This window comes from Pteropus alecto, unplaced genomic scaffold, assembly GCF_000325575.1.
Source record: "Pteropus alecto unplaced genomic scaffold, ASM32557v1 scaffold146, whole genome shotgun sequence".
Taxonomy (NCBI): domain Eukaryota; kingdom Metazoa; phylum Chordata; class Mammalia; order Chiroptera; family Pteropodidae; genus Pteropus; species Pteropus alecto.
In genome coordinates, this window is record NW_006442107.1 from 32,559,664 (window position 1) to 32,585,251 (window position 25,588).

Below are 25,588 nucleotides of genomic sequence, written 5' to 3' on the forward strand. Positions count from 1 at the left end.
ATTTAGGCCGTAAATGTTCAGGGTGGTCTAAAAGGTCTGTTCCTTGCCTGAATTGGTTGCTAATAAAGGAATAGACTACTTTTTCAGTTGCCTACCTTAGTCCTGTCTTTTTTTTTTTTTGCGCCTACAGCGCCCAGTCTTCCTAGGTGGTCTCCCAGCCAAGTACTAATCAGACCCGACCTTGCTTAACTTCCAAGATCAGATGGGATCAGGTGTGTTCAGAGTGGCATGGCTGTAGGCTAGTCCTGTCTTTCTGAACAATTATGTTACTGATTCTGCCAGTTTTGTTTTACACCTTATTTGTCCTTTATTAAATTCCCATGGCTGGATGTAGCCTTTTATAAGTGCAAATGTCTGGTAGAGCTGAAGGGTGAGCAGAGTTGGATACTATTAATGTTGGGCAACAGAAGAAAGCTAAAAAAATAAGAAAAAAGATCCTATTCTTGGAGAGTGGGTGAAAGAATATAAAACTTTAATTTTTGTCATTTTGAGCTGTTGGTATTGCTATTGCAAATGATGATAGTCTAGTAGAAAGAGCAGAAAACTTAGATTCAGAAGGCTTGGGCTCAGAATCCATCTCTGCCACTAATTATATGGTATAGGGCAGGTTACTGTTTCTGAGTTTAAGTTTCTTTAAAAGTAAAATGGAAATAATAACTAACCATAGATTTTTGAGGAGTCAGTGAAAAAGTATGTTGAAATACTTAACACAAAACCACTAGTTACCTGAATCCAAAGAAAACATTGCCACTCACTATTTTCCTGTTGTAAATCTGTGTTCCCTTTGAAACACTCTGAAAAAAGAGTAAGCTAGAAGTGGAAGCCACTATAAATTCTTAGTTTATGTTCTTGTTTATTAAAAAAAAAAAAAAATTACTCGGACTTTCTATTGGAGTTCACTGAGTTCTACTGGAATTCACTGAAGTACATAGACATTTCAGAGTCTAATGTAGAAACTTAGACTCTCATCTAAAAAGGTAAAACTTACTTTACATTTCAAATCAGTACCGCCTAAGTAAATTATTTTCTTCTGGTTTTAAGACCTATTGCTCCTGGAATCCCTCTTTATTCTAAAGTGAAATTGAATTCAAATGGCCCATTATGTAGTGTAAAGATGTTAATTTAAACTTGATATCTTATTTCTTTATTGAAAATGTCTGATATATATTTTATAATGAATGTAAAATAGGTGAAGTTCTTAAAAATATCCAAAAGCAGGGCAGCTTTGAAAATGGTCAAACGTTAACTTGCAGTGAATGAGTAACAGTTCTTGCCAGATGAAAAAAATAAGGGCTCATATTTATCAGTTTACGCTCATTATTTTGCTTGCTGCTTTTATTTTATAAGCAAATTATCTGAGTCCTTCTATTCTTAAAGTGGACTTCAGACATTGAAATTAAGGCTCTCAAATGCTATATAGATGTATATATATTTAGGTTTTTGTAAGAAGAGAAGAATTGCATTTACTGTTTTAAAAAAGTTATGTTTGGTTCTTAAAGTGCAGTTGTTTAAATCTTCCATTTTTCAGTTCTTAAATGTTTTATCTTCATGTCAAATAAGCAGATAAGATAATGCTGTAACAGGTTCAAAGAAACTATTACTTGAACCTCAAAACACTTCAGTAAGTAAGTATCTGTTTTGCAGGTACAAGAGTTGAGGCTTAAGTTAATTGACTTGTGTAAGATCACATGTTTTAGTAAGTGGCAGAGTATTAATCTAAACAGATCTTAAAAAAGAATTAATCCAAAGCTCCAGTGTTTTTTCCTATAACTTAACCACTTTTTCCTGACTGTTCTCAGTAGTATGTCTTCAAGGATTTGGACTTTAAAACACTTTATTTTGGATAGAATGTGTGTGTGTGTGTATGTGTGTATGTGTGTAAACTTATGTGCATATCCAGAATTACAGGTCAGCCAGATAGTGCTTCAAAATAAATTTTCCAGTATGTAGCTACATAAGCCTAAAGACCAATTTTCAAGATTATCTTTTTTTTTTTTTTTTTTATAAATAGTGGTATGTGGCAGATTCTGGAATAATGAGGAGTTCAAATTTTAACCCCAAACTGGAGCTATTTTAATTTAGAGATTGGTGATGTTTAATTTAATATAAAGGGAAATTGAAAGAAGAAATATGATTAACAGAGTGCTAAGTTTTGTTTTGTACCTGATGAATGTTTTGTTTTAAATACGTTTTTTTTTTTTTGCCAGTGTGTCAGTTAATCTATGCTAAATAGGAAACCTGGAAAGTAAAAGAAGATAGAAAAAAACAAAATATAAAATAAGAGGTGCTTATAATCTTATCAATATCATAAATAACAGAGGTGTGCCCTTTTAGTTGTTATGACCTTCCAATCTTTTTTGTGTCTATACTGAATATAATTGGGATTGTAGTTTATACTTTTTTGTTTAATCCTGATATTTTCCAGTTATGGTTGTGACACACATACTTCTTTCTATGTCATTATATTTAGGAAATGTGATTTTTGTTAGCTATATAATATGATTTTTATTGGAATTATTAATATTTATTTAAAACTTACATTGAGTTTTTTGGTTGCTTGTATTTTGAACACTGCAGAAAATATTTTTATATAAACCATTATCCTCATTTTATACTGTTCTTTAGGGTAAAAGAATTCTAAAGTAGAATTGAGGCTAAAAGAGGGAAACTTAATTTAGTCTGTCTATACACCATGCCAATTTGCTTTCCTAAAAGTTTGTGTCAGTTGTTATCTAATGTATAAGTATACCCACCATACACTAACAGAATTGAATGTTATCTTTAAAAAAACCTCCTTTGCTAATTTGATAGCTATAATGTTCTCATTTGTAATTGTATGTTTTTAATTACCAGTAAGTTTATTAACTATTTGAATTGTGTAATTTTGTTCATATTAACTCATTTTTCTTACTGATTTATATGTGTTTATGATCTCTCTGAACTTTTTGTCATCAGATGTTTATAAGATTCAAGAGTCATCAGCATAGAGTTAATAGGTGAGAACTGATAAGCTCTTTGAGGCAAAAAATCTATTAAGAACTTAGGACAGAACTGAGCCCTGAGAACACCCACCTTGTGCGAGAGGAGATAAAAATGCCAGTAAATAAAAAGTTAAGGAAAGAGGATTGGATACTTTTCCTGCTCTTAAATTAATCCTTCCTTTATAATGAAATCCTTTGTTTTCTTTTAGAATTTAGTGTACTCACTCATGTTACTCAGTACAAATTACTCTTTGATCTAATATATACACACACACATTTTTTCAGGTAAAGTGGTTGCAGATAGTGTCTTCTAAATTTTAGTTTGTTAATTTTTTAAAAACTTTATTGCTGATATTGTTCTTATAGTACTATTTAAGAATTAGGACCTTAGTTTTATGTTTGTCTCAGTCCAGGTTCTAGACAGACAGATCAAGGAGATAGGCATAACTTTATATTTAATTCACAGATTAACCCTGAAGCAATTTGGGAGAAATTGAATAAAATTATAAGAACATAAAATGTCTCCTTGATATGTATTACATCCTTTATTAAAAGAAACTTACATTTCAGGCACAAAAAATATATATAATCACTGTGTATCCACTTGCTGCCCAAGAAACAAAACCAGCACACTTGAAACCTCCTTGTGTACCACTAGCAGATCGAATTCTCCCTTCTCCCATTATCCTGAAACTGATATTTATCTGTCTCATATTTTAAACCTGTGTTGTACATTCTGTACCTGGGTCTTTTCTTATTAATTAAAAGAAGTGTTCTATGTCATGTATTTCTTTAACTGAAATATTATTTGAACCTAGGGGAAAAAATGTGATTGTGTTATATCACTGCTTTTACTTCCTTCTCTATCATGTTTGCCACCTTTGAATTGTCCAACTCTGCCAGTTCCATGCTTGTTTTAATCCAGTGTTCTACCATCTGTGGTTAATAGAACTTAGAAGTCACAGAATGTCTGTCTGAATAGTAGTTGAATCGCTTTTGCAAGGGGAGAGTGATAAGGTAGGAATGGGGGAAAAGCAACAGGGCAAAGAGAAATGAAATGCAATGTTGGAGAGGGTAATTAAATGGATTTCTTCCACAACAATTAAGTATGGTCATTCTGCGAAAGATCATAAGCAGCTTTCTGAAACTACTTTTATGGCTGGAGTTTCTAAACTAAGTAAAGAATTAAAAAGGAGGATACAGTTGACTCATTTGTGCAGATTATATGACTCATTAGTACAGAATGAAAACATGTTTGTGAAGGTCCACACTAAATGAAAGCGGGCATCCAACTTGATTCAGACTAAAGTGAAAGGTGCATTAACTCTTCAGATGTATGCCATCTTATATGTAGGCAAGTTAATAACCTTATCTTTGGGTCACCATTTTTTTATACATCTCCTGAAATACAATGGGCAGGGTGTAGGGTAGTAGACAGTATTTCTTAAGATCTTTTACGTAAGTCGATTCTGTTTTTAGTTACGGATCTTAAAATATTTACACATGGAAAATGTCTTAAGGCTTGTGATTTACTAAATTTTCTTAAAATTTTAGGGAAGGCATATAAGGAATTTACATAAGACAGCAGTGCAAAATGGAGCTGGAGGAGCTTTATTTGTGGTAAGTAATTAGGTTTCTTCAGAATGAAAAGACTTGGAAATTTGGGTAAATCTGTTGTAATAATCCAAAATATCTTAAGTATTAGTGTCTGGTATATCCTGGCCATTGTGGAAATTTAAAAATAGCTAATTGAATTAATTACCTTTCAAAAGATGTGTGGTTTCAGTTTAAATTGTTACCAGGGCAAGGGTGGAAATAAGAATTAAGATTATTTGGTGAAATTATTGTAAGCACTAACCTGAGTTCACATTTTGGGTTCTCAAAAATCAGTCAAGTTGGCTTACTCAAGATTCTGAGGCTGCAAGTTGGGAAATCCCAAAATGGCACTATTTTGAAACACATGGATTTTAGTAATAAAGTGAATACATTGGTAGTTGGCCTTTGTATTTTCGGTTTCCAGGATTTAACTACAGGTAGAGGTCAATGAACCCCTCAGCTTAAATGCACAGTTCAGAAAGGATAAGATAATGTATCCCCTTTCTCTGACAAGGTACAGTGTTCAAGGATTAATCTGGTGATTAAAGGCAATTTAGTAGACTTGTATGATTTAGTGTTAGTGGTATAGTTTTGTAAACTGAGTATTTCCAGGCTGAATCTTATTGAGTTAGTCATGCTATTGATAAGTAGATTCCTGCTTGTTATTTTATCATCTTTGTATAAAAACGTATCAGATTTGCCAAATATTTGAAATCATTGTCCAAAGTTTCCATTTTTTTCCCTCTTTTATGTCCTTGAAAAAGAACTCCAAGTTAACATATTAAGGGATTCAGTTCTGTGTTCACCATACATACAGAACATTTATCGGTGTAAGTGTTAATCTCAGTGTGACTCATTTGATTTCCTGTTGACATGCCATTTCTTGTCAGTTTTTAAATAGGGCCTGCTCTTTTATGGAGAAAAAATAAAGCTTCTTGCTGTTGGCTAGTTTCTGTTATGGAAAACTAGCTGTTGCTTAGTTTCTGTTTCATGGGGAAGAGACAGTGCTTTTGTACCCTCCCTAAAGTAGTGAGTCCCTTTGACAATTTGATACACTCTCTTTTAGAAAAATCAACTATATTTACACTCAAAATTGTGTCTTAATTTCATAAGGCTTCTAATAATTGGTAATGTTTTGGTAATTAGAAGATCCTATCCTCTAATCAAGTTTAATAACTCTGTTTTTTTATCCTAAAGCTACTTCTTTAAACCATTAATGATGACTTCTAAAACTTTTGAAATTTTGAATTCTGCTAACATTACTTGGGTAATCATACTCATCAAATGTGTATTAATTTAGCCATTCTTTTTGATGCAGGGATTGCTATATATCATGTTGAAAATAAAGTGAAGAGATTAAACAATCAGTAATAATATAGTAATGTACAAAGTTTTTCACACTTTTGAAAGAATTTTGATAATTTTGGGAAACATTTTCCTTTTGTGTAGCACAGAGATACTCCTGAGAATAACCCAGATACCCCATTTGATTTCACACCAGAAAACTATAAGGTATGTAGTTTCTATGTAGACTAAATTAACATTATAATTAATTTACAGAATATTTAGTACCTTCCAGATGTATAAAAACAAGTGCTTTTTCTTTGGTGCAGAGGATAGAGGCAATTGTAAAAAACTATCCAGAAGGGCATAAAGCAGCAGCCGTGCTTCCAGTCCTGGATTTAGCCCAAAGACAGAATGGATGGCTGCCTATTTCTGCTATGAACAAGGTACTGAATTCGTTTTTGCTTTAGTTCAAAAAGAGGAGAGATTGTGTATAGTAACTTCCTTATGTAGAAATTCCTCTGACAGTCATTATATGTTAGAATATAAAAGTTTGAAGCCCTTTAATCACTTATATGTTTTCTCAAATTATATTTGTGTTTTTTTGGTTTCCTTAATAATACAGAGATTTTTCTCCCCCTTCAACCTTTTTGAGAGAAATAGCCATAATAAAAAGATCCCAAATATGTATAATTTGCTGTTAAGATATTCTGAAAATTAATGTGCTAGTTAAAAGAATTACAGTAAAAAAGATCTCATAGCTAATGTGACTATAATATTTTGCAGCTTTGGCTACAAGCTAACAAAAATTTATATTATGGTATATAACACTCGATTATGGTACCTTGGAATCAACAACCTACAGAAATGCTATGGTGACCCATTTAAGTGAAGTTAGTCTTTTCATACATATTTATGATTCATTTTTTTCTGATTGTGTTTCTGACACTAATCCAAATATCAAGTTTATTCATATTCTGTTAATATAACTTCATTTGTATGGTATGTTACAGTGTATAATTTACAAAGTGCACTACAAAACCTTATATTATTTGAGTCTTATGAGAATCACACAACTAATAAGCCAATGTAATATGATGGAAAATCTATTTGACTTAGAGCTAAGAGGTGTAATTTTTCTCTGGATGTACTTCCTCATCTGCAGTGCAGATTTTGAACTAGATAGATCTCTTCCAGTTGTTACATTATGCTTTCTACGTGATAAGAGCTGGGAACCATTTCCAATTCATTGCATTTTCTACTTGAAAAGGTTTTTTGCTATACTTTATTCTTTTCACATTCTAAATTTTATTTGGTCTAACTGTTAAGCTAGACCATTATCATCTTTCTTGGGGAATAAGAATATCCCCTGTTTATCTAATAGAATCCCAAATGCAAATTTTAGGTTTTATTTATTGATCACTCACTTGCTTTGTACAGTACTCTAACACTCTTGTGGACCCTTAGTATTTTCTGGATTATGAAAAATGTTATAAACAAATTTGGTTGGTACTATATTTGGTAAACATAGGTGGGTTTTTTTTTTCCCCAATCACATATTTTGGGGTTTTCTAAATTACTTAACATTGTTTTTTATAATAGCCAACTTTCTGGATAGTGATTTAGGTATGTTTTTAATCATAGATACTTTTATTTTTGCAAGAATTAGTTTTTAATAATAACAAACTTGTCGAAAGTCTTGCTGAGTGGCAAGTTGAGCAGAGCAAAATAAAATAAATGAGAAACTAATGTGAGAACATTTAAAAAATATTGTCTTGTTCTATTTTGAATTGGACGTGTATGTGTGAGAGGGAGAAAGTAGCATGTAGAGAATATAATTACGATTCTTTCCACTTTACATTTGAGACTTAAGGTTATTGTTTCTCTCCTTCCCTAAGGAAAAGCCCAACCTTAGAACAAAAACAAAATCCAGAAGCTCACACATTAGTTTCTTAACCATCATTGAGGTGTAGGGAGGTGCACAGCAGCAGCCTGAGAGGAGTTTTTTCAAATTAGACATCAGGGTTTCTCCAGATTTATTCAGTTATTTCAGTGGTAGGGATCTAGCATGTGTATTTTGATAGAGCTCCCCAGATTCAGAGGTACATGCCTGGTTTAGTATCACTGAATTAATCTTTCACATGTCAGCTGTTATTAGATGTCTTTTGAGAATATATTTTTTTTAGAATCCCCAATATGAGGAAGTTCAATATATTTGTCATCTGAAATGCCATTTAATGAGCTCTTCTTTCATGTCAAAACATAGATATATGCATAATTTTTAAGAATGATAGATATCAAATCTGAAAACCCGCTAGATTAATAATATTAGATCACCTAGAAAGTTGCAGCCAGGATTATAGTCATGGTAGAATGTACGTGCACCAGCCCTAGCAAACAGCTGAAAATCCTTATTTTCCCACAGACTTGCCCTGACCAAGAGAATTGTACTCAAGTAGTGAATCTCTTGGTCCTAACCTCCCCAACCCCCTAGTATGTCAAAACAAATATTTTCTGTACATACCTTAATGTGAAAGGTTGGAAAGTACTAGTCTCTATAAGATCCAGCTTTTGTAAAGAATATTGCAGTAGGAAATAGTAATTAATATTTGGATTGTTCTGGAGGGGTGTGTGTGTGTGTGTGTGTGTGTGTGTGTGTGTACATAAACCAATAAGGGCTAGTAGGTAAGCTTTGATTCTCAACCTTTTGTTGTCATAACCATTTGCACACACTATATATCACCAGTAACGTCAAAGCTTATTTGAAAAATTGGTGAAAGGTTGAAAAATATAATTGCTTAATTTATTGGGGTTTGGCCACCAAATTTTTGCCAGTTAGAAATTTTAAGTTACAAAATATAATAGTTGAAATGATCAAAGTAGAAATTCTTAATAGTGAAAGACTTAAAGATTTAGAGAAAAAGGTCCTTTTATAGAGACAAGGAGTAGGGTAACCATTAGCTTCTGGGCTCTGTGTGGTTTAAGTATAAGGTGTCTACAAAAATTACAGGACTTTTGGTGATGGAAGGAAATTTACCTGGGTAGTGAGCACACAATACAATATAAATATGACATATTATTGAATTGTACCCTTGAAACCTATTTGATTTTATTAACCAATATCACCCCAATAATTTTAATTAAAAAAAATAATTGAACTTAACACCTTGCAAATATCAAATATTAGTATATTTTCTGCTTTGAAGAACTTTTCTGATTTTACCAAATCGAAGCAATAATGAATATGCTTTTTACAACATACCTAATGTTCAGTAAGCATTGTAATTATGTTATTTAAAAATTTCCTAATATTTTTAGGTTGCAGAAGTTTTACAAGTACCTCCAATGAGAGTATATGAAGTAGCAACTTTTTATACAATGTATAATCGAAAGCCAGTTGGAAAGTATCACATTCAGGTCTGCACTACTACACCTTGCATGCTTCGAAACTCTGACAGCATACTGGAAGCCATTCAGAAAAAGCTTGGTATGAGACACGTTATATGGATAACTTTTATGAAAACTGGAATTGTCTTTCTAGAGTAGACCTATTTCTACTTAAATTTTCCAACTCTTGCCATCATATTGGGTTTGTACTTCATGAGTAAATTTTTGTCTTACTGTCTACCTTTATTTTTTCTTATTTTGTATTCTTCCTTAGTTGTCAGCCTCAAAGCTGAATTTCCACCTTTTCTTTTCTAGTCATTGAGTATGTTTGAAAAGCTTCTAGGAGTTTTAAAGTTTTCCTTGTTTAGAAAATTGTTTCACTTATTGTGATTTTTTTTTTTAAGTGACTATATTGTCCTCGTGTTCTTCCAAACTAGCCTTGGGACAAATAAGATAAGAGAATAGTAAGAATGATAACACCTTCAGGAAGGGGTGTTATTATAGTGGCATTTACAAAATTAAAAAGGCATTTTTCCTCACAACTGCCATTGCTGCATTTATAACCATACATAACAAGTGAAGTAAAAGGTTTTTTGTTGTTGTTACTGAATATACAGTACTTGCATATTGTAAATATTGTAAATATAGTTCTATATACTTTATTATTAAAGTATATAGAATAGAAAGCAGAAGTTTGTTCAGAATCCTACCCCCTTACCTTCAAGGTGCAAATTCTGATAATAATTGAGTATATTAGTTTTAGGTTTTGTATTGATTTATTTTCATTATTAAATACTTAAATGTAATACATCTTTTCGCTTTTTGTACTTTATTTTGGCTATAGCATAATATGTATGTCTGCCTCATTTTTCTGTTATAATTTACTCTGTGGCTACTTTCATGAATACTTATCTTTGCATACTCATTCTATTGTATACTGAGAATGTTTACAGGACGTTGAATTGCTGAGTCAGATTTTACTATATTTTGCCAAAATGTCTTCCCTCAAGATATGAGAGTAATTGTTTTCCTCACATTCTTAATGATGTTTGACATTAGCAGTTTTCTGAGTCTTTGCCAATCTAATAGTATGATTTTACCCAGCATTTTCACAATCAAAATGAAAATTATATAGTCTGATGCACTGCTATATGACAGCAAATACTGGAGATGAGTCTTCTGAAATTTGATTGTTTTTAAAGGAACAAGTACACTTAAGAAATTCCTGAATGTTCTAGTGTAATTGTACAGAATTGCTTAAGAAATTTAATACTCTTAAATATTTATTGCATACCTCTAATATGTTGTTAGGCTTTTTTCTTTTTTCTTCTTAGACCATATTGCTATTAAAATACAACCTGGTCCTTACAGTGATTATTTATATTTTTAGGAATAAAGGTTGGAGAGACTACACCTGACAAACTTTTCACTCTTATAGAAGTGGAATGTTTAGGGGCCTGTGTAAATGCACCAATGGTTCAAATAAATGACAACTACTATGTGAGTATTTCACTTAATGTAAATTAAAGTTGTATGATGTCATATTTAGAATATTTGGTTTTCCATCCTCTATGTGTTGGTTTCTATTATTCATTTAGAAGAAATTGCTGGCATTAATATCCAGGGTTTTTTTTTTCCTGGTTTCCAAAATTTATTAACAATCAAAGAATAGAAAACCTTTCATAAAAATGTCAGTTTTAGCTTCCACATTATTGTTCACCAGAAGATTTTTTTTTTAATTATTATCTTTAAACATTTTTTCATTTAACTCCAAGAGATGATACATTTTTAAAACTTTTAAATTATAAAAAATTTAGTAATTTCCATATAAATACATAAAATAACCACCAAAACTTAACAGATAATAACATTTCCCACATGTCAGTAAATTATTTTTATCATTATTATTATTTGTAGAAATAAGCTACTGATGCAGGTAAACCATTGCCATCTCCACCCAAAATTCTGTTCCTTTCCATTCATTCCTAGAAGTTGCCACTATCATAAAAAGTATGTATTCTTCTTGTACCTGTTTTTAAACTTTTTAAATATATGTATCCAGCCATGCTAATATGTAATACTGTATTGCTTGTTCTAAACATTTTACAGAGATGGTATCATACCTCTCCCTAAATACTCTTTTAGCCAGATCTCACAAGTTTTGATAAGAATATTTTCATCATTTAGTTCTAAATATTTTTAAATATGCATTTTTGACCTTTGTTTTTTAGAAGTGTTCTTAATATTCAAGTGTCTGGAGTTTTCTTGTTATCTTTTTTTTTTTAATAATCTACTACCCTAATTATATAATAGTTTTCATTCACAATATCTCATTAGCTCATACTTCTTAGAAATTTGTTTATGGAAATTCTTTGAATAGTAATAAACTAATAAATCTCTTCTTAAAGAGATTTGCTTTACTACTCTTGCTCCCAGAAATGCTACTGGCCCAAAAGAAAGTTCCTCTTTCACACCCTCCCATCTTCCCCCAATGTGTAAGATTCCAGGCTAGCAGTTTTTTGAAGGACAGTTTAATTTATAGTTACCTCTATATTGAGGGTATAGCTTTTTGAGGTCTTAACTTCATGTCTCTTGTGGCCTGGGCCTTTGTCTCTTGCCCCCTTAGGCTGTGAGACCCTGAAGCCAAGTTTGCTTGGTGTTCCAAACCTGGGTTTTGTTGAGTTTTTGGCCTCTAGGTATTTCTTTTTTGTCATTGTACTGATGAAATTTAAAATTTTTGTTTATTTTACCCAGCATTTATAGTTTTTACAAGGGTAAGGACAGCTATTCTGCCATAATGCTTGAAACAGGTAGCTGTAATTTTTTAATGAAGATGAAATTTGATTTCCTTGGCTAGTTAGATTTCTAGGGCATTTCCTTCCCTATAGTGATTTTTTTCATTTTAATGATCAATGATTTAAATTTATTACCTCATCTATTTCCCATAGTTTAAAAAGTCTTTAAAAATGTGGCAACAGCGTTCCCTTTTCCCACATTTCTGCAATTTAATAATGAGGATCTCGATTTAAACAGGAATTAGGGCTTTGTATGAAGCATTGTAAGTCTAAATAATACAAACCTATAGATTTATCTAAGAGCTAAATAATAAAATAAAAAATAATAAAATTAAAAAAATAAACATTCTTTCAGTTAGTAATAGTTTGGCAAAGTATTTTAACTTTTGTGGATCTCAATTGATGAGTAGATAAAATGAAATAGTCACAAACTTTGATTGGATCTTGCTTAGGGGGGAAAGAACAGCTATTTTTTTTAACAGATCAGGCATTTAATGAGGTTTTTCGTAATAAATTTAGAACACCGATTTGTGTGAATAAACCCCATTTGTGAGAGCAAACACAATGGAAGTAGCCCTGGAGCTGAGGAACAGCTTTGATTTGGGGCATAATTTGCGAGTCCATGGCTTTCTGATCAACCTTTCACTGCTCCGTAATCTTGTATTTCTCTCTGTGTTAAAAATCTCACCCCCCCTGGTGTCTGTGATTGTGCAGCTTCTTCTTGAAGTAAGCATCAGTGAGATGTTTGGGGATTTTCACAGTCAATTTTGGTGGCGGTGGCGATGTCAAATTTCTGGTGTGTTCTATGTAGAGGACTCGTTTGAGAGACAGAGTCCAGTCACAAGGTAGCAAGCCACTGCTCAGCTGCTTAGAGGAAAACCTCTTGCCTCTGTGATGCCCAGTGAGGATGATCGGAATGGTTCCGGGGGTGATGCTAGCCCAAAGTTTTCTTGAATGCTGACTGAAGGATTTCTTGCCATGGCTCAACAGCTCTTGAGGCACATCTTCATTCAGTAAGTTAGTATCCAGGCATTTTACGGAGTTTAACCACTCAGGTGCCACCATTCTTTTAGCCACCCACTGGTTTTGTGACAGTAGCGAGAACCTTCTTTTTCTTTTCAATTCTGGATTTAGCTGCTGAATACTTCCTCTTGTACATGGCCTTTCTGGAATACATAGCTGGTCGGAAGTATCTGCCATTTCCTCTGACCAGGACAGAGTTTCAGCTGCAGTGGGGTTTCCCCTTCTTAGGTGTTTTGACCTTGAGGTTATCCTTCTTTACCTTGCCACCAGCATCAGCCTTCTGGCTTCAGGCTTCTTCTTAGTGTCTGGCTTCTCAGCTTTTTCACCCGGCATCGTGCAAGATGGGAAAGAGCGCTATCACATTTTGGGGATGGTTAGATAGGTTTGACTATGTAGTTGACATTTTATTAAGGAATTGTTATTAATTAGGTGTGGTAATGGCATTGTGTTACTTAAGAAAATTTTCTTAAGAGATGTCTGCCGAAGTCTTAGGGGTGAAGTGTCATGATGGCTGCAGCTTGCTTAAAATGGTACAGCCAAAATAAAAAAGGGCATATCTGTACATCATGTAAATACAGCAAATTAAAAATTGTTGAATCTAGGTGGTAGGAATATGGGTATTCATGTAGAGTTTTCAAGTTCTCATAATAAATAGTTGGAGGAGGAATAATATCGTCAGATGAGTTTAAAGATTTCTCATAATTGCGAAGTGCTGAGCATCTCTAAACCCTAAATAGTTTGAAAGCAGATTTTTATTTCACAAATGTTTAATTACTCAACAAATATTAAAGGCTTTTTATGTGGCTAGGTACTGGAGATACAGTAATGAATCTTGATTTCTCTAGCATAGTATTAAAGTCCTTCAAAACATTTTGTTAAACACAACAGTTTTGGAGGGGGAGAAGGGGATCTAATGTCGTCTAGGCATTTTTTTCTTAGTTTAATTGTGCCCATTCTGTTTTGATTGTCTTTTGATTTAGGTTGCAGTAGCTTTGTATACAAGTGTATGTGTTTGTGTTTTAATTGTATTTATTTTAAATAACAGTACCCTTTCTTGAGATAGAAATTGTACACAGGTGCACAGTGTATAAAATATAGAGCTGTTCTGGTTTAAATGGAGCTTAGAGGGTCAAGACCATTAAAATAAATGTGTCGAAAAGAAGGTTTTTTTACTTTTCCCTTTGAAAATAAAGTGAACTTTGAAACAAGGTGCATTTTACCTGGAAAAGAAAGAAAATACTACTGGGGTATTAGATCTTTAGGTTAGGGATAGATATTAGGCATCTACTTTTAAGTTACTATACCTGCTGGTGCTAATTACTACTTGCCACCTCACTGTTTTTTCAAGGACATAGCATTTGCTGAGCACGTGCCAAGGCACTGTTTCATTTTATGTATTGTTTAATTTAATCCTGAAAATCACTCCGAAGTAGGTTTACAAATGAAGAAACAAACTTAGGGAGGCTAAGTAACTTGTCTAAGATTACTAGCTAGTAAGGGTTAGAACCAGGACTCATGCGAAACTTTCGCTTCAAAGGACTATTCTGTACTACCTCTTCAGGTAACATAGTAGCAGTATATACTGTATATAGGAATTATTCAGTTGCTGCTGCCTTGGTAACTAACTTGTAAATTGAGAGAGACAAATAATAAACTAAGGGATTTATACAGATTTCAGTAGTAGAAATTTTAATAGGACTATTTTAATATTTTTTTTGCAGGAGGATCTCACACCTAAGGATATTGAAGAAATTATTGATGAGCTCAAGGCTGGCAAAATTCCAAAACCTGGGCCAAGGTATGCTTTTATTTCTATATAAGCAATTTTAATGGTTTAACCTAAATTGATCTTCACATAAACTCAGTCTTTAAAACTTTATACCCTAAGTTTACAGAAGTTGTCAGGAGCCTTGGATAGTATCCAAACCAACCTGTCATCTAAAGCAAGAAATTTCTTTCCCTTCTAAGATGCTATCAGATAATCATATGTTATCTACTTATAAAGAAGGAAAATTTACTACAAATAGAAATCCATTCCACCGTTTAAAAGTTTTGATTTTAGTAGTTTTCTAGTTGACCAATGACTTTCCTAAAGAGGTACTTAAACGAATCACAGTATTTGAGATATGTGCTGAGCAGTGCAGTGCATGCGGGGCTGTCTCCTTTCTTCTAGACAGTATGCTTGTAATGATGCAGCCTAATTACATCAACTTTCATTTCAGATACATTACACCATTAATTACACATATAGTCAGTTAGAATGCCTAGATCTTTTTCAGCTTAAACTCTGTTTATCCAGTTTGCTCTCATCCTGCAGTTGTGTTATACTAGTTACTTTTCTTTCAGTAATGAACCTGAACTTTTGCTGCTAAATAAACCCTTATGCCATATCTAAGTGTTCACATTACTCAAAACTCTCTTTTAATATTAGCAAATATTTTCATGGTTTTATACAGTTGTAATCCTTTTGTAAGTACTTCTTTCTGCTTATAACATAAAATTTCAACTTAGGTTTTAATTGCTATATAGTATTCTAATGTATTAAGAGGACTATGATGTGCTCTTTATTCCCATTTTAAGATATGTTTTCCTACTTTTTGTTATAAATAACAATTTCCTGAAGTTGAATACTAAATCAGGGGATATGAGTGGTTCTGGAGTCTGCACTCTAGAAGTACTCACTCATTTTCTGGCAGACTAATAAGAAAACGAGGTCAGTTCAGGATAACTTAAGTTTAGTAAAGGCAAGCTGACCTCTATTGACTATTACTTTCTTTTCTAAGAAGTATAACTTCTTTTAACACTAAATTGAATTTGCATGAAGAGATTTGGCATTTTGTTCCTAGTTCTTCACTTTTATGGCTACAATTACATTTTTGGGGGATAAAACATTTCCATTGTGAAGAAGCATTCTCCATTATGGAGCCTACTGAAGTGAAGCCTTTGTCATTTAACATTACAATATCTTTCTTAGCCACTGGTCCTATATCCCTTACTTACTTGTGCTTCCAATGTAGCACCCTCCCCCCCACCCCCCAAAAAAGTCCATAATTTCCACAAACTTCAGCTTGTTTATAGGACTCAGATATTTTTAAATAAGTTTATGCTACTCTTGTATTTGTATTTAAAACTATAACTTCTTTCATTTTGTTTTAATGTCTCAAGTGCAGATTTCCTCATAAAATTTACTTGGTTTTTTTAGATGTCCCCTTTTCATTAGTAGTCATATTTTTGCCATTTAGAACCTCCTACTTCCCTTCTGTCAGTCACAACATTAATCCAACATTAATCTCCTGCCATACAAATAGAAAGAACTCCTTTTTTCACCCTCAAGTATGTCATGGGACTGTCATTTCATGGAAAATGACAGTCCCTCGCCATTCATTTATTTCACAAACATTTTTGGGTGTGTGCTGTGTGCTGTGTGCCAGGCACTATTTTATGTTGTGTGCACAATTATGAACAAGGTAAAGTTGTCAAATGTATTCTAGTGATGGAGACAGACAACTAATGTAATATCTGAGTAATAAATGCTATAAAGACAAATAAAGCAGGCTTAGGGAATAGAGAATAAATTTAGTCAGGAGAGGCCTCTCTAAAGTGATAACATTTGAGCCATGACCTGAATCAATAATCCCAAAGAAACCATGTAAAGACTATTTCAGGGAGGGAAAAGAGGATATATTAATGCCCTAGGGGAAAAATGACAGTATGGTTGCAGTGAGGTGATAAGGAGGAAAGTGGTAGAGGCGTTCAGAGAGATAGATAGGGCCTAAGTAAGTAATTTAGGTTGGAACCTAAATATAATAAAAAGCTGTTGTCGGAGTCTTTTTAGTAAGGAATGATATGAGTGATATTGTTAAACTTATTGTTCTAATTGCTGTGTGGAGAATAGTTTAAAATTTAATGGATATCATGGGGCAGAGGAATTATGAGTGATTTCTAGCTCTTTGGCCTGAGCACCACTTCAGTGGTTCTTTTAACTGAAATGGAGAAACTTTGCAGTAGAGCAAGTTTGGGGAAGAAAAGTCACTTTGTTTTGGACATGTTAAGTTTGAGATGCTTACTAGACAGACCCACGGTAGACTGCTAAAAGGTAGATATGAGCCTAGAATTTAGGGAATAGATTAGGCCTGGTAACATGGATTGGAGATTCATCAGTTGTCATTCATGGTAAAGCCATAAGTGTGCATGAGATTACCAGGGGTGAAATTAGAGTTTATTGTTATTTTTAATACAAGAGATACTATAACATTATTATAATTAACAGGAACTAAAAACCACAGTTCGAACTTTCAACATCTGATTATAATAGGAATGTTATCGGTAATTGTAAATAGTTCTTCACTGAGATTTTTTGCCAGTATTCTAGGTTTGAGCCAAAGAGTAGAATTATTGGTTTTTGAACCCAGTTTTTATTTACTACTTATCAACTCTTATTTAAAAAGCAGAGATAAATCTTATTTTTCAATAATTGCAAAAAGTCCACCAATGTTATATATAAAGATTGTATTTGGACATGGTAATTCCAGAATGTCTTCCCAGCATATGGAAACAAGAACTTGCCCTCTCCTTCTCCAACTTAATTTCTTGAATATATAGGATAATGAGAGACACTGTGATGATAGTAATTTTCAAAATACAGTTATAATTATTCTTTAAATTAACCAAAACTGGCTAATTCTTTTTTATCGGTATTTTTATACTGAAGCACTTGCTCACCTATTTGAAACAGGTGCTCATTGTGATTCTTTGAGTAATGAGAGAAATTAAACAGATTCAGTAGTAACCAGTTGATTTCTGAGTACCACTATGAGGTCTACCCTGGCCAAAATTAGTAAAAGAATGTTTCTAGGTGGTTCAGAACTGCTTTTTAATTTTTGGTAAATGATGTCTGGAAAGAAAATATTAAACTGATTGTAAGACAGTACTCTTTACTTTGAGAGTAATAAGCAAATATTTATGTGGTGAGATTATTCTTCAGGTAAAGTACTGAAAATAACTTTTAAAGTTATTTTCAAATTACTAGTTAATATATAGAAGTTTTACAGTATGGAATAGCTAAAACTAATTTTAAATCAGATTTGAATTCATATTTCATTTTATCAAGATATCTTAAATTTTTCAGAATTCTGTGGGGTGCAGATAACATCTGAGATGTAAAAAATATATAGGTAGGCTACAAAGTATATGTAAAAATATATAAGTGGTTGCCGTTGAATAACTAGACAATAAAATCACTTATTTTTTTTACACTAAAAGTAGGGACAGTGGTATCTCTGAGTAGTATTAAAAGGATAAGCACTAAACTTACATAAAGTAGATTTTCTTTAAATATACTTTTTTTTAAGCCATAAGAACTATACAGAAAAACCAAGTTTTCTAGAATGCATATGAGTTTATAATGATGAATGTAGAAATAGTATTGGAATGGCTAAAAAGCCAGATTTACTTTTGAATTGTGGTGAAGATAACGGTAATTAGTAGATGGTATTTTAAGCATAACATATCAGGGAAATAATTTTTTGTTTTTTATTAAGCGAATACCCTAGTGTAAATTGTGGCTGTCAGGTGAATAGATAGGGCTAGATCATTGCCTCTCTATTAGTGTTCTGATGCATGTTTATAGATCAAATGAGGGGAAAGGTTATATAATGAGTAAATTAAATAAAGTTTGTAGGCTTTAGTTACTGGAAGATTTTGCAGCCTTTATAAAATACTTTAATGTGCATTTTGTGAATAGTGGGGGAAGGAGAAAGTTTGCAAGCCGACGGACCCCTGGAACTCCTTTTTTCCCCCTCAAGTATGTCATGGGACTGTCATTTCATGGAAAAAACTTTAGGAAACTGGACCATGTTATTCTTAAAATAACTTTCTTATATAAAACTAGATAATCCTGTAAAGAGCTCAGGCAGTGTACATGGTTAATTCTCCCATTCACTGTTCCAGAAACTTTGGTTTTTAAAATCTTAAAATGGTCCTGCTTTGCATTGGTAAAGGGAGCAGCTGAGCTTAAACCACAAGAGGGAACTTAGTAAAAGAGAAGAACGGTCCTCCAAAATAAATTAATTTCATTATTTCACTGGCAATCAAAGAGCAGCAGCTATACCTGTATTACTAGTTAATTTTGCCACTTCAACCCTACAACAGTTTTAGGCTCTGACAGATAGTACACAGTGTCTGTTTTTTGATCTGCTTTTCATAGCAAACCTATAATGCAAATGTATTAACTAATTTCTGACTTTGTAGGCATTCTTTGTTAAATACTCAGTTACATTACAATACTTACATCTTATAACTTATGTGGTATCACTTTCCTGTCCTCTCAACAAAAAAATGACTTCCTAAGGCTTTAAAAGTAGATTTATAAGATTGATGACAGAATGTGAAGGGCAAAGCCAGAGGGAATAAAGAGATGTAAATTGAACAAATTATTCAGCTAAAATCTGTGGCAGGAACAAGGTAAATTAACAAAGCCAGGGAATAGGAGGGGTGAACCAAGAGTAGGTGCTGAGTTGGGCTCTAGCAACAGAGGTCAGACAGGGCAGAGGTTGAGAGATTACCTGGGAAAGTATGTGTGGGGGTGAAACAAAAGACAAGTTCTTCTACCTCTGTGCTGCTTCTCTTCATGGGTTCCTACATAAGGACCTGTTCTTGTTTTCTTTTCTTTGTGGCTTTGGTAGCAACCCTGGACTGGAACTTGTTTTTTGAAAATACTAATATAGCCTTTAAAAACATAACCACAAATAGATTTTGTCTTTACTCCATCTAAGGGACATCCTCCCAAATCAAGGAATCTAGTTTATTTCCAAATATAGTGTATCAGTGTGTATTCCTTTCTGTGACAGTAGATCTCAATCTAAATAAAATTCAAATATAAAAAGAATAAATGTAGTGCTATAGCTTATTAAAACATGATTTTTTAAAATGTCCTCTGTAATGGATTATTTTGCTACAGTTAAGCTCTGATCCTTGGACAGATGCTGAATTCCCCAAGCCTTGGTTTCTATATCTGTAAAATAAGGCCAATATCTCTTGTCTCATGGCATTGTTGAGATCAGATGAGCTAATAATGTATGTACGCTGTTCAAGAAATGGGAACTGGTATTAGTGTTATTTTTATATTCATATTTATGGTGTTTTGATATTTGTTATGTCAGTTTTCATGTTTAACTTTGGAAGAAAATCTTGCAGAAGTTGAAATGTTTGGATTAAATAATCTATGCTGTTTCTTGTGGTGGGAATAGTTATTTAACTGGGCTGTTGGGAAGTAACAATTATAATTTCTTTAAGTAAAAATTTATAAATGGTAACCATTAATAGTCAATTTAATGTTACTTGCTTTTCTTTTCAGAAGTGGACGCTTCTCCTGTGAGCCAGCTGGGGGTCTTACCTCTTTGACTGAACCACCGAAAGGACCTGGCTTTGGTGTGCAAGCGGGCCTATAATATATGACATAGGAGAAATAAACATGAATCTCCTATCTACATAAATTTTTAATGTTGTTTATTTCAATCTGTGTACATTTTGGTAGTAACCTAGCAACTTGGAGATACAAGTACCATGTCAGAACTTCAGCGCTCCATTTTAAAGTCTTCTGCTATGTATTGCTAACTATGAACACATTATTCCATAATCTATTTAACAGTTACTCCAATATCACACATTTTCAATGCCAGGTCATTCTTATCAATAATGCTAGGTTATTGTAAAATAAAAATTCTGTCAAATTTCAAATACATTTTGCTTTCCTGTCTTAGCCATTGCCAAGTCTTAAGTTAACATGATCTTTCCATAAACTTTATGTCAGTGCTCCCTTTAAACATTTTTATATTTATAGCAGAGGTCCCCAACGCCCAGGCCATGGTACCAGTCCAAGGTGAGTGGTGGGTGAGGGAGCAAAGCTTCATTTCTATTTGCAGCAGCTCCCCAACGCTAGCATCACCACCTCAGTTCCACCTCAGATCATCTGGTATTAGATTCTCATAGGAACACTGGTCTGTGGTGCCAAAAAAGACTGGGGACTGCTGTTTATAGAACACAACTGTTACTATATTTCCAACTGGTAAGTGACACTTCAGGCAGACTGTAGGTATAAGGAGGATAAGGTAGTTGTCTCTAGATCATTTTTAAAGAAGGAAGGTACAGATCTTTGACATTATCCTTGGCTTTTTTGACATTGCAAGTATACAAAAAATAATTGGGGAAAGAAATTGAAATATAGTATAATCTGAGTTCGAAAGATCAATGGATATGCAAAATATACTCCACAGTTAAATACATATTACAACTTAAAAAGAAAGGATAAAACCTTCTGTGTGTTACATCCAGTTTAAGAAACTAGCTGTAGTACATTAGTTTTGCAAGTTGAAAATTAGTAACCAGCTTGAGTGCAGGAATAAATCTAATCATTTCAGGATTTCTGAAATTTGCTCTTTGGCCTTAATGTTTTGACAGACTATTAACTAATACTTATGATTAAAAACATTTTTAAGAATGTCTTTAAAAATTAGTTTTTACCTTAGCTCTTTAAAAATTATTTTTGGTTTTTACCTTAGAAGGAAGGCAATAACAGTAATTTTTCAAGTAGCACAAAAGGTAACACAATGAAAATGACTCCCTTAGGGTAAATTACCCTAGAGCCCTTTTGATTTCCTTCTAACAGGCAACTACTTTTACTAGTTATTTTTATCCCTTTTTTAAAAAGTCTATACATATTGACTATCTTCTATTTGTTAACTATTAAGCCGTTTATTTAAAATGATAAAAAAAAAAAGTCATTTAAATTAATTCTACTATTGACTTTCGTACAAATGCCTTACACTTTGAATATTTAAAAAACTTTTATAACTAGAAGAAAAGAGTGGGGAGGGAGGTTCAGATACCAGGTGAAAAAGTCATGTATTAAAGATATGCACTTGTTATTAACTTTTATATAATATTTTAGAAGCAGACAATTTTAGGTCATAATAATTATAGGCATACTGTTGAACCATTATCAAAACAAAACTTTTTGCAACTTCTACAATGAACTTTTATACTTCTATACTTCTTAGATGATCATTTATATTGTACTGCAGTCGTATTAGGATTTTGAGCTGAGTCTTAATTTTTTTTGCCCATTTTTCTTGAAAATCCTACTGATTTTAACACAAAAACACTGATTTTAGTGACAGTGTCCTAACCAGCTTTTAAGAACACCTAACAGGTAAATTTCATTAATCTAGGATGGTTCTTGGATTAATGAACATACTGATTAAATTTCTTTGCCAATTTCCAGGAGCTGGAGATGACAGCTATATCCCAGCCTAATTATCAAAACAGTAGGAAGAGATAGGTATCATTTATGTTTACCACCACTCACTCCCTTGTTTCCCCTTCTCAGTTCTCTACTGTGTTCTTTTTTAAAAAGGAAAATTGGGGAAAAAATTTACTTATTGATGTTTAATGGCAAAAGTAAACCAACAATTCAACTTTTCATTCTCCCTACTAGCAGAGAATCTACCACCTGTTTAGGTTTGGTTTTGGCTACTGAAAGTTGCTAGGGGGAGAGCTGCTGATTGCTCAGAATTAACCTGTTGTAACTGGATGAGGCCTCTGCTCCAGAAAATTCTACAGAACATGATAATAGTTATAAGAATATTCATTGCAAAGGCATTACATCTGTATAGACTAAGTCATATATATGATAAGCTATGATTTGAGATTATACTTTCATTTATCTAATTCACCTTCCCGAAATATGGCAGGATTTTTTGAATGATAGGATTCAACTGGACTTAATGTAGCAAAACATAAGAGTAGTTGATTCTAAAAGTGTGACGACTTACATGTTAGTAAATTTTGTAGAATGGCTTCTAGTTCAGATATCGAATATATACATTTTAAGTGTCTGCTAGTAATCCTAAATAAATAAAACTTAACTTTGGCTAAGAGTGATATGTTTAATGCTTGGGTATCCTTGAGCTCCTGGTACTATTAAGAAAACATATTTTACCCACTTGCTGAAGATGGATTCTAGGAGCTAGTACTGATCAACTAGCTCGTGGATATAAACTAGCTTTCTTCAGGCTTTTAAGACCTATATCAATAATATTTATAAGATTAATTTCTTGACTTATACTTCATTTGGATGACCTTTAATTGAATGACAAATTTTTACTGATATATAATTTGCTATTGATATGAGCATTTAAAAATATTTTTGCAACTTTATTTCTACAATGAACTTTTGTAAGTATTTTCCTGTTGAGCGTAGTCAGTACAGTACTCTGGATCATGATTGCCTTATGAGTCATGTATTCAGTGATGTTAATAAGGTTGTACATATATATAGCTGTTGCCATAAATTATGATCAATTTATTTCAGCAAATTCAGGATTAACTACCTTTCAATTTTGAAGTGAGGTACTTACTGCTACAGAAATATCTTTTGCCATTACCATCTATACTAATTGACCTTCCTGTAATGAGAACCAAATCAATGACTTTGAAGAGATGTCAGAATTGGTTCAATTTTTAGTGGATTTTTTTTGTTTGCATTTCATGCATAAATATCCAAATTAAGTGTAATAGTGTTCCATCTCTAGCCATGAAGTGCTCTCTTATTGAACCTAATGTTTTCGACTGAACCTAGGAAACGAAAAAATACTGATCTTTAATGCAAGTTTATGCTTTATGTAGTAACTTACTGGGATTTAGTTTTCTCAAGTAGGAAATGTTACATCATCTGCCGTGATTGATGACAAATTTGTAACCACTCAAGTCACAAATGGGTGCTGTAGTTTAGAAGCCACTATTAACGAAGAGGTGGTTTCGCTCCAATTATGTAACTAACCCCTTCGGTGGTTAAAGCATGCACAAATTGTTGAGGATTAACCTCAATGTAAATAAGCGTCCAGAAGGAAGTCAGAATAAAATGGTTTCTCTCCGATTATGTAACCTCTTTGGTGGTTAAATGAAAGCATGTACACATTGTCTCAAATTAACCACAATGTAAGTGTCCAGAAGGAAGTCAGAGTACCCGCTGCTGGGAGACGGTAAATTTTCCTCATGCACTTCTCTCCAGTACCTGCGAAATTCCTTCTGAAATACCATCTCGGATGTGGAAAAATGCACTTAAATTTCTCGAAAAGGTTATCCAAAGGTGTGAATGGGAAAGGGCACATGATGAAGTCTGTGCTATCCTTGGGGCAAGCGCATGCTAAAGTTTTTTCGGGACAGGTTGTGCGGCCCCACCTGGTGCAGGTGAGGGCGCACACGTAGCCACCCCGCTGAGCTCCTAGCACGCGTCGGCGGAAGGGGGGTCCTACGGCCTATAGCGCAGGCGCACTGCAGCGGACGTGGGCACTCCGCCACGCCTTGCCTCTCCGTACGCACCTGAGCCAGCCCTCTGCAGTGCGAGTATAATGATAGAGTTCCTTTCTTTGCCTCAAGCAGAGATCGCAGCACCGTCTCCCTAGGTCCGAGATTACAAACTCGTACACTCGTCTTTGCAAAAATAATGTCAATAGTCTATTTTCGTCGCCGCCACCGCCATTTCCAGAAGTTTCCAGTTCCATTCATTGCCATGGTCGCCACAAAAACCTACTGCAGCTCCCGCGCTGCTTTCTTACTCAACCTTTGATTCCCCTTCTTTTCTAGGGCTGGTGACGGCGGGGTGGAAGTGGCGACAACCGGGTGGGGTGGGAAGAGAACGAGCACGCTGGGCGGAGTCCGGCCTGTACCACCCCCGCCTCCCACTTGGTACGTTCCGACTCCCCCCCGCCCCGCGGCTCGGGAAGCTTCTCCGTACAGCTGGGAGAGGCGGGGTAGTGGGGAGGGCCGACGGAAGGGGCGGGCGAGAGCCGGGGGCGGGACAGTCACGCCGCTCGTCCCGTGCCCGCGGAATCACGTGCCCGCGCCGCAGCCAATCGCCGGGCGGCGCTGCCCTAGGAGCGAGGAGGCTGTGGTGAGAGACGGACCGAGACCGGAGATGTTTTCAAGCCCGGCTTCGGCGGCGTTAGTGGCGGTTGCAGCAGTGACGAAGACAACGACAGCACCGGCAACGCCGAGGCACTCGTTCAGGGCCTAAAGCCTCCTGTGTCGACAGTGCCTCGGGTCCGTGAGGGCGAGGGGGGCGTGGCGACAGGCAAGAAGGAAGGAGGGGCGCGGTTTCGAGCCCCGTCCCCGGCGCCTGGGAGGAGACCCCTCAGTTCTGCGCTGTTCCCGTTCCCCCTCTCCAGAGCAAGGTAGGGGACGCGCCTTGCTCACTCCTTTCCGCTCTGCCTGTCCAGGCTCGCCCGCAGCGCCGCGGGGCTCACGATGACAGGCCGTTAGTAGCCCCAGCGCGGGTCCGCCGCGCCTGCCGCCGCCCCTCCAGGAGTCCGGAGGAGTCACCGCGCGCAGCTGGCAACTGCTAGCAGGCTGGGGGCGCCGGGCTCAGCGGGTCACTCCCCGCCGCCGCTGCCCGCTCCCGGGTTGGCCTGCCGCCGCCTCCCGGAACATGGCGGGGCCGGGAGGAGCGTGTGCGTGCGAGTGTGC

The 25,588-nt window shown here is 34.7% G+C and overlaps 2 protein-coding genes and 2 pseudogenes across 3 annotated transcripts in view; 2 read left to right on the forward strand and 2 right to left on the reverse strand.

Annotated features, from left to right (window-relative positions):
* Positions 1-20,807, forward strand: part of NDUFV2 (NADH:ubiquinone oxidoreductase core subunit V2) — a 29,086-nt gene extending 8,279 nt beyond the window's left edge. Inside the window, exons 2-8 of the mRNA XM_006920074.3 lie at positions 4,536-4,601; positions 6,027-6,089; positions 6,191-6,307; positions 9,180-9,348; positions 10,639-10,748; positions 14,788-14,864; positions 20,421-20,807. Of these exons, the coding sequence (XP_006920136.1) occupies positions 4,536-4,601; positions 6,027-6,089; positions 6,191-6,307; positions 9,180-9,348; positions 10,639-10,748; positions 14,788-14,864; positions 20,421-20,514 (696 nt within the window). The 3' untranslated portion in view covers positions 20,515-20,807. The remainder of the gene's footprint in view (positions 1-4,535; positions 4,602-6,026; positions 6,090-6,190; positions 6,308-9,179; positions 9,349-10,638; positions 10,749-14,787; positions 14,865-20,420) is intronic.
* Positions 122-240, reverse strand: LOC112469510 (annotated as a pseudogene).
* Positions 11,061-14,781, reverse strand: LOC112469258 (annotated as a pseudogene).
* A 4,149-nt stretch (positions 20,808-24,956) lies between the features above and the next one.
* The window catches only part of ANKRD12 (ankyrin repeat domain 12), a 118,595-nt gene continuing 117,963 nt past the window's right edge, over positions 24,957-25,588 (forward strand). The window contains exon 1 of one of the 2 annotated variants that reach the window (XM_006920075.3): positions 24,957-25,296. The gene's annotated coding sequence lies outside the window, so the exon portion shown is untranslated. The remainder of the gene's footprint in view (positions 25,297-25,588) is intronic. The other variant, XM_006920076.3, reaches the window with a different exon arrangement.